Source organism: Talpa europaea (assembly GCF_964194135.1).
Source record: "Talpa europaea genome assembly, chromosome: 1".
NCBI classification, from domain to species: domain Eukaryota; kingdom Metazoa; phylum Chordata; class Mammalia; order Eulipotyphla; family Talpidae; genus Talpa; species Talpa europaea.
Window position 1 is genome coordinate 34,560,563 of NC_140073.1, and position 9,688 is coordinate 34,570,250.

The following is a 9,688-nucleotide window of genomic DNA, read 5'->3' on the forward strand; positions in this document are numbered from 1 at the left end:
TATGGCCTTTTGCAAGATAATGGATAGATATGACCCTACTGTAAGAGCTCAGTCCAGTAATACTGGGAATCATGAGACCACCTAAGTATTGAAAAGCAAGAAGGAGAAGGAATAGCTTTTGAGACCTGAAAGCATTAAACAGTACAATATGTTTAGTATCTGGCAAAAAGTTCCATGTGTGAGGGATACAGGGTAGCAGGCTAGGAAAATTGGTATGGATTAGATCCTAAAGAAAATGTTATGCTAAGGAATTAAGACTTCATCTCTGTGTGATTATTTCTCAGTTATGACCACAGAATCCTCTGAAACAATGTGAAGAACACCAACAGTAACACATGTTTAAGTTTTTGATTCTTTAGCTTAAAATCTAGCAGCATAAAAAATTTGAATTTTATTTGAAACCACAAAATACCAGCGATGAAGTAAACCATCTTTTATTTTCACCTTAAGATTATTTGGTTATCAAGAGACATGCAAAACCCTTCAATTTTAATGAGAACAGTGTTTCTGTGTCTTTTTATCACATATCCGCTTAATATTAGGTGTAATATTGCTAAGTCGGATCCGCATATGAGGTGCAGCATCCAGTCTTTTCCTATATTTCGTTTTTGTTGCAGCATAATATGAAAATCCTGTTTCACACAGGTGCATTGTAGCAAAAGGAAGAAGTATACGAACTGCACGCCTTGCTATGCTTGGGTACTCTTGAATTAGGCTACTCCAAAAATCATTTAGTGAAAGTTCACTGAAATTTTGTTTCACTTGAGAATCAGATGTTAAATCAATCAGGCTCTCATAGTCCCGTGCTACTAATGAGGCTGGTTTAACAGTTACAGTAAATGGATTTCTAACCCAAGCATTATTGTCATTTGTTACAGGAAAATATTTTAACAGAGTAGAGCGCAAACCCCTTAAGTGCTGCACAATGGCACTGCAAATATCTTTATCAACTGTAGAATTAATCTCAGTCAAAAAGTCACTGAGTGTAGGAAAACAATCAAAATTTTCTTCTTCTACAGATGAGGCCCAAAACTCCAATTTTCTAAATAATGATGACATTTTATCAAATACTGTAAAAACGGTCACATTTTTTCCTTGCATTGACAGATTAACCTCATTTAACTTAGTAAAAATATCTGCAAGATATGCAAGTCTTAGCAGCCAAGATGAATTTGTTAAACAGTCAGATAATCGGAAAGCAGAATCCATGAAAACCAATAGTTCACGACGAAGCTCAAAAAGTCTTACAAGAACTTTACCTCGGGAAAGCCACCTCACCTCTGTATTTAGAAGAAGTGCTGTGTGCTGAGCACCCATTTCTTCACATAAAATTTTTAGTAGTCTGGATTGATGTGGTCGAGCTTTAATATAATTGATGATTTGTACTGCCTGATCTAGGACGTTTTTCAGAGATGTAGGCATTATTTTAATTGCTAGTGCATGTCTATACAATAGGCAGTGACTACTGGTGCTTTCAGGAGCCACATATTTTATCAAGGAGACAGCCTCAGCAATTTTCCCATCCACTGCCCTAGAAGCGTCACTACAAATATTAACACATTTTTCCCACTCAATTTCATGTTTCTGCATAAAACTGTTGATACAACTGAAAATTTCTTCACCAGTAGCATTACTTTGTAAAGATTCACAGAGCAGTAAGTCTTCCTCAATAGACTTATTAAACCTGTAACGAACAAACACAAGCAGCACAGCAAGTCCCGAAACATCAGCTGATTCATCTAGTTGTAGTGAAAACCCATCACAAATTTTCAGTCTGCAAACAAGTTCTTCTTCAATGTCAGCAGCTAAATCCTTAATTCGACGTGCAACAGTGCTGTTTGACAGTTGTACTGCATCTATTTTTTTACTATACTGTTCATCAAACATCCGCATCACGACATCCTTTGCACAAGGTTTGATAAGCAATTCTCCAATGGTATGAGCCTCTCCACTCAGGGCTATATGGTAACTTACATTGTATGAAGCCTCTGTAGCACTTTCATTATCCGTGTTGACAATTTTAGATGTTGGAGGTTTATTATTTTCAGGCGAATCAAGATGTTGCTTGAAAAAGCTTATGTCTTTGTCTTTATATGCAGCATGTTTAGTTTCTAAATGCCTTCGAAGCTTACTAGGGGCCAAAGAACTGTTGGACAAAATTTTCTTACATAACACACACTGAGCATGAGGTGCATCTCTATTGCCAAAGTAAGTAAATCCAAAAGACAAATAACTTTCATCATATTTTCTTCTTTTTGGTTTCTTACTAAACGTTGTTATTTTGTTGGAATTAGACATAAACTTGACCCTGGAAAGCTCACCTTCTGATTTCTTAGAAACTGAAGGCAACTGTTCATCTTCACTTTGCAATATTCCAACCTTTTGATCATTTGATTCAGACACAATTTGATAACAAAAAGATTCTACTTCTTGTTTAAGACTTCCTTGTTTCAGCAACAGATCCATAGGTAAAGTGTTTGTGGTACAAAACATGGCTAATTTAGAATAAACATTGAATATCACAAAAGCGTTGAAATTATAAGACAGGAAAGATGACGAGCAATCGTCAAAGAGATGATATATAGCAAACCATCAGTTAATTTGTAAAAGCTGCCTATCCATCAATGCGCAGATGGAACATCACACGTTCGTGCATCAGGTGATCTCGCATACGACTTCCTGGTGCTCTCAGGTTTGGCACACCTTTTCTTAAAGGCAGATTATCACATAAAAATAAAGGCTATAGAAATGCATTTAGTAGTCTTAAACCTATATTTTAAAATAAACTATAAAGAAGTATTGTTAGCACTAATCTCAGAACATTTATTAAAGAATATTAATATTCTATAAAACACATTTCAGGAACCATTGGATTAAGAAGGAATAAAAAGTTGGTTAAGAGTATTTTTATGGAAGAGACCTTAAGGAACATGTCCTCAAGGCAGAGGATGGCAAACGTTTTTTTGGAAAGGGCCATATAATAAATATCTTTTACTTTATGGGTTGTAGATGGTCTCTGGTGCAAGTTGTCAATTCTGCATGTGGCAATAGCCATGGAAAATACAGTAAAGAAAAAAAAAAAACAGGTACAGTTGTATTCTGATAATGCTCTATTTATAAAAACAGACAGCCTGGGCCATAATTTACCAACCCTTTTCAAAGTACATAATATCCTAGAATCTCTTAGTTTTCTATTGCCATTAGACACATTGTTGATACCATTTCACATTTGACTGTTCCTTTCAGGAACTATTCTTAAGAGCTATATTTAAAATATACAAACACAGTTCAAAATTTTACAAGACAGAATTCTATTATATCCTACATACTGTGCATTAACACTGAAAAATAAATTGCACACCAAAGGTAAGTTACTATTTCTCTGGACTTAAAATTATCTATTTATATTATCCAAATTATGACTCAAAGTAATGTGTATTTTGCTGATTATACTGCATCCCATTATACTACAGATGAGAGGTGGCTACAGACTAAGTTTTGCATTCTCATGTTAGACTCTCAATCAAAATGGTTTTCCTATTAACAGCTAGAAGGTAAAATACCTGAAATGAAAAGTAATCCCTTTTGCAGGCACACGCTCCACCTTGGCAGCTGGAAATGCAGACTCTTCAAAAGAATAAAATTAAGGGATGGAATGGAAGGGGAGAAACCAAAAGCCTAAAAAGAGAAAGATTAAAATTAGATACTGTAAAAGCAGAACTACAAACCTCTAAGATACTATTCACTAAAATCTATTTTAGATCCAGGCAGTACAAATGTTTCTTCACTGCAATGCAGACCTTGGACTGAAATGCCTAGCATAGTAAAAATGATATTCTCCTATTTACTATCCAGGCAATTTCACTGTTTTGAGATGCTCTGCCAACCCATTCATTACACGGAAATATATTAAAAGAAAAACTTTCAAAAATGAAGTCTAACTTGCAAAAGTACAGTCACATCTTGATGTTTCTAAAACTCAGCACTGAAAATAATCTAAAATGGAATTACCACATGGAAGTGTTACATGAAATAGGCAGTTTTGCTATAACCATCTTTGTCCTCTCCATAACCAATTAAGGTGTTTTGAGTGATCATAGTTTACTATGCACCAGTAACTGCTAAATTTCTCATCTACTGATAGACCACATTATTTAATCCTCGAAACAATCTTGAAAGTACAGGGACTATTAATAACTCCACTTCAGAGACCAAAGAATAGACACAGAGATGTCATCTGCTAACATAGCTATCATATGAAGAACTAAGAGCAGAACCCCCAAAGTTTGCGGAGCCCACGGCAGCTATTACTTGTGTGTTTCCGAATAATTTCTTAATTTCCCAAACACTAAATAACCTGGTTATTAGTGGTATCGAGAGAAATTACAATAGGTTACAATCGCGAGAAAGCTGAGGGTCTCAAACTAACAACAGCAGAAAGTCCAATTTCTCCATTATTGGGAGCAAAAAGAGCAGTGATTTTCCTTTCAGTCCACTTTGGATGTGGCAACAGAAAACTTCGTGGAGCTGCTGGTTGACCTAAAAGACTAGGATCCCTCTCCCTGGCTGCTAGAGAAAGGGCACAATAGAGTAGGAAGCTTTGTTTTCAGGAATAAAGGCCTCATCCCCATCTCTTCAGAGGTGCTTACCCCGAATCTCTCGAGGACAAAGAGTCTGGACTCCCTAGAGAGTAAAGTTTTATCCTACTTCCAAAAGGAGGGAAACCCTCATCTTTTCGCACTTCTGGTTAATGACAGTTAAGACAAGCTTTTCACCCCCTACCCTCAGGCGGTTCCCACTTAGAACAATATCCCCCGGGGCAGGAGGGCTGGGTCTGAGCGCAGTCCACTTAGACAGCCAGGTAGAGGGCGGGGATGGACACCCCTTCCAGCACCTTTTTCAAATGGTCACCTCGAAGTGCGGCCCGGGCCAGCTACTCCTCAGCTTATTCTTGTCACAGGTGCGCGCTGCGCGCAGACCGCCACATCTGGGGCTCGCGTCCTGTCGGAGCCCACCCCCGCCTCGGAACTCTTTTCTCGAGCCCCGGGCAGTCGCCTCAGGTAACCGCCACAGGAAAGCGTCGCAGGACCCAACACTATCTTTCTACTTCATCTCCATCGCTGACGGAGAGAACGGTCTTCGCTGCGGCTCGGCTGCAGAGCAGCGCCGCGATCCCCAGCTGAGCTCGCGGCCGCCATTTTAGACAGCTCAAGGCAGCGGCCATTTCAGAGCGCGCGACTCAGCCGCCGCGGCGACTCCGGTCCTCACCTTCACCGAGGCCTGGACAGGGTCAAGAGCCAGTCGTCGCGGACTGGGGGGAGAGGGAAAAGGGAGACGAAAAACAAAACAGAAAAAAAGGATTCGGGGGACAGGGTGACGCTCTCAGCTCAGGGATCTCGCCTATGGCACCTCCACAGAGCTCCGATTCTCGGCTGGCGCGGCGGCTCGTCTGAAGATAAATTTAGCACTTGGCGCAGCCAAACACACAGCCCTAGAGCGACTCCGCCGCCGCCCAATCAGCGCCAGAGTTTCTCGATGCCACCAATCCTCGCAGAGCATCGGGGCGGGACTAAAGGAAAGGACCAAGCTGGGTTGAGGCGTGCCGCAGCCGCAGCCGCGGCGGTGGATTCGAGCGCGCGGCCAGGCTAATCTGTGCCCAGCGTGAAGTGATTGTTCTCAGACATCCCTGTGCCCTAATCGGCCCGGGCTCCCGTTAGCATGCAGATTCCTGGGAGCTACCCCGTAGCGTTTGTTCTGCCGTAGTGGACTCCAGGAATCTGCACGCTCTTAAGGCCCTGGCGCACTGCCCAGGCAGCGGTGATTTGAGCGGATTCGCTGTGCCCCGGGGGAGCGCGCAGCCTGGGCGGCGGGTGCTTTCACCTCTTTGTTCCCGGAGCCGTACCCGACCCCCGGGCTGCACAACTGCTTCCTCTTTTCCTTGTTTTCCCCTTGGAATCGGAGCTGAAAACCTACCCCTGCCGTCCCCCCAACCCGAGACTTCCCCGCCCCTCCCCGACGCCGGCGGGTCTGGACCCTAGCGGGTCGGGTGGGGTGCGGTGGAAGGTTAGCCTGAAGCTCGAGGGGTGCCGGTCCAGGTGGAGCTCTGGGGTGACCCCAGGTGGGCAGGGAGCCGCCGTGAAGGAGTCTTTAGGGACAGCGGCGTCTCCGCTACGTGAAGGGGAAGGATGGCAGAGCCCGCCTGCGCTGTGTGCAGGGTGCTCACAAGTGCAGCCGCACCGAGCAGCCAACCCTCTAACCTGTTCACTTGGCGAGCTGCAGCAGGCGGGTGTTTTAAGGCACGGTTCCCCTACCCCACCCCCACCCCCCCCTTTAAAAGCAACAATGCAAAAGGCTGCGGATTTCCGTTTTGTGTGAAGTCCTTCGAGGAGACCTGGAGTCGGTTTTTCTAAACTGGCACCCTGAAGATACACACGCTGAATGGAGGGAATTTGTTTTAGTACCATTAACATTTAACAATAGTTCTTTGTTTGCAGTATTTTAACGTTTTCGAAGCCCCAGTTAAATTAGCTGAATGAAAATTGGACCGTGGTTTCAGGCACTGCACCAATGACAGAAAATCCCTAACTTGTGGCCAAAAGCAAAGGCAGTTTTTGTTTTCTAAAACATGCTTTTTGATATGTGAACAAATTTCTTAGACGTTGAAAGAAACCTAACCCATAATTTAACAAGTTTTCAGGGGTTTTGCATAGACGGCTTCTTAGGACTGATGGTAGAAGCCAACATTTGGTCCAAATATTTGAAAGCCACTTCAGCATCGTCAGATCTTTGCTCTACATACAGTAGGCTATCCATCTGTTTTCATTATTATTTAGAAATTATCCCAGTCGTTTCATTTGAAATTTAACCACGAAGGTGGAAATCCTTTTGGGGTAGGTTGTGCAGTTTTACCTGAAGTACGAGAAAATTAATTTTGTAATTGCAGGAGTTGTCTACATAGTCTTGTTCATATTTTAATGTTTTATATTTCAGAGAAAGTTTGTACATATATGCACAATTTAACCATCACAATTTAACCTTCACGACTTGGTGAATTGGAAAAAATCCAAAATATTCAACTGATTGGAAAAATACTGCTTAAACAAGTTCAACTCAGGTTAAGTCTAGGCCTTCCATTAACCAAGACCCTAACAACCTGCAGAGTCTGATCTTTAAGGGACTTGAAACAAATATTATTTCCTGTAATTACTTGGTCAACAGTTAATTATTAGTTTGACTGTTGGTTGGTGAGACAGATAAGAAAACATATAGGCCAATAATATATAGACAAAAATACATCAGACCAATAATGATAATCGCTAGCTAGCATTTGTTGAATACACAGTATGGGTCAGAAGCTTTCACTCTGATATAGGACAGGGAGAGAGGCACCTCCAAACCTGCCCATTCTAAATAGGTTCTGCCATCTGCCACAACAAGACAAAACGTACTCTAGTGCATAAGACCATCAATGGAAAGGAACTTTAATACAACAAGGAATACAAGGAACTTTAATACAATAATACAAGGAACTTTAGTGTGCAACAAAGAAAGACAGAATACAGTTTCCAAATCCAGCAGCCGAAGTTAACCATCTTCTCATAGGTAAATGCCCAGTCAAACAGGTTTGGCCCAAAGCTGGGCCACTGAGGCCTGAAAGCCTGCCACAATTCTAGAGTAGCATCTGGTGGGGACCCATAGGAAAGGGGCAGAAACAGTTAGACAAGTCTCGAAAGAAAAGAGCAAAACCAAAATCAAGATAAAAGCTGCCATTGTTAACTTCCTCACAGGTCTCTCCCCCACATGTTTCATCCAGTCCCAAGACTAAAAGCAAGAACAGTTTCTTCACATGTCTCTGCTCCAGGTCGCCTTGCTCTCCATCCTTCTTTCTTTCTCCAGTCTCTCCTCCACTGTCTCCTCTTCCCTGCTCAGCCCCACCCTCTCTTGGGTGGGGCAGGGAACCTGGAACCTCCCCTTTTCCCGGGGACCACCCTGTTACATAGCCACTTTCTTAATGTATTAAAAAGAATCAGATCAGATAGTTACCCCTATTTTACAGATAGGGAAATTGAACACAGACTGGCAAATAACTTGCTCAAGTTCCTAAAGTTAATTGGTAACAAAGCCCGGATTAGGTGCTGCGCTGGTTGTGGGAACTACAAGTCATGCTCATGTGTGTGTGGGCACACCCACAAATATGTTAAGTAGAAAAGTATTGAGAATAAGATTATAGTTATATATTGGGAAAGCAGGTGGAGCCTTACCATTAAAAAGAAACTCATTTTACTATTTGTGATGCAAATTCCATTGGAATCAGTGACAAGAATTGGCTATCCCAAATTTGTAGCCTCAGTTCTGTAAGAGATCTGAGATGGCAGTTCTGCTCACATTGGTGAATTTGCATTGCAATTTGGTTTGCCTGAACAGATAACCAGAGTGAAGGTTTTGGCACCAGTATTGTAGGTCAGAGTGTCCCCCTTTTTGTGTTCCTTGCTCCCTCAGTATATGAGGGCAGAACTGCTGCTGAAGTGACAGCTGGCAGCCATTTGCTGGATCACACTACCCACCCTTGAGCCGAAGGATCTGAATGGCACATCTTCACATCTGCCACAATGTGTAACCTTTAATATAAAGGTGGAAAATTAATAGCTTTCGTTATTTCTGTGAAAGTTATTGTGGTGTGTCAGGTTTGGTGGTGTGCTTTGTCACCTTTTAAGATGAAACAATAGAAAAAGATATATAAAACATTCAAAAGAATTTTGTGGCCACATGTGTGAGACTGATTTATTGGTGTAGATTTACAAGAGCTAACATAAGTGCTTATAATGATTTCACTAACTGTTATATATTACATTTGTAATTGTAGTTAAAAATAAGAAAATTTGGTTAGTTGAATATGCAACTGATGTTAAATATTTAAGAAGTATTTCATCTGTGAAGCTTGTGAATTAAATCATAGAGAATAAATGAAAGTGACTGTCTATATTTTTATGCAGATTATGAGATTTATACATAGATTAATAAGATTTACAAATTGAGCTTAATGGCTTAAGATATGTAAATTTATGATATATTTGGGCTATTTATAAACAAACTAATTGTGTCAATTATCAATGTTTATTATAGCTTTTTTAAAAAAAGATTTATCTTTATTTATTTATGCATACATGAACTGGGGTGTAGGCCAGAGGTGTGGGGAGTGCAAGGATTCACCAGAGACAGAGTGAGGAGAACAGGTGGACTGATTGAAAGACACTGCTGAGGGGAGCAGCAGGCAAGACAGGAGGGGTCTGCTTGCCAGGTGGGTTAGCTCTCTGGCTGGGATAAAACTCAGGCTGGCAATAGCTTGATAGTGCTGAGAGTGCTGAGACTTTAACCCCTGTGCCACCAGGGAGGCCCGTTTACTATAGCTTTTATTCATTCCTAGGACTCTCCATATTCCATGATAAGTGAGTCTTAAGAATATAACATCAGGCCTCCCCTGTGGCGCAGCGGTTGAGCGCTGGGTTACGAAGCTGCCCGCAGCCTCTGCAGTGCCAGTTCCATCCCCGACTGCTCCCCGGCCACCAGAGGAGGGTCCCACATGGCGCGCAGACCTCTCCTGCCGCCCGCTGCTCCCCTCAGCAGTGTACTTTGGTCCTTCTGCCTGCTCTGCTCCCCGCTCTGGCTCTGGTGAATTCTCTCACCCTCC

The 9,688-nt window shown here is 42.0% G+C and overlaps 1 protein-coding gene across 1 annotated transcript; it reads right to left on the reverse strand.

Moving 5' to 3' along the window:
• Positions 1-489: 489 nt before the first annotated feature.
• Positions 490-2,466, reverse strand: ZBED5 (zinc finger BED-type containing 5; the record flags this gene model as incomplete). Its single annotated transcript, XM_084239498.1, has 1 exon — positions 490-2,466. The coding sequence occupies one exon, from the start codon at positions 2,464-2,466 to the stop codon at positions 490-492; it is 1,977 nt and encodes a 658-aa protein (XP_084095624.1).
• Between the last annotated feature and the right edge of the window lie 7,222 nt (positions 2,467-9,688).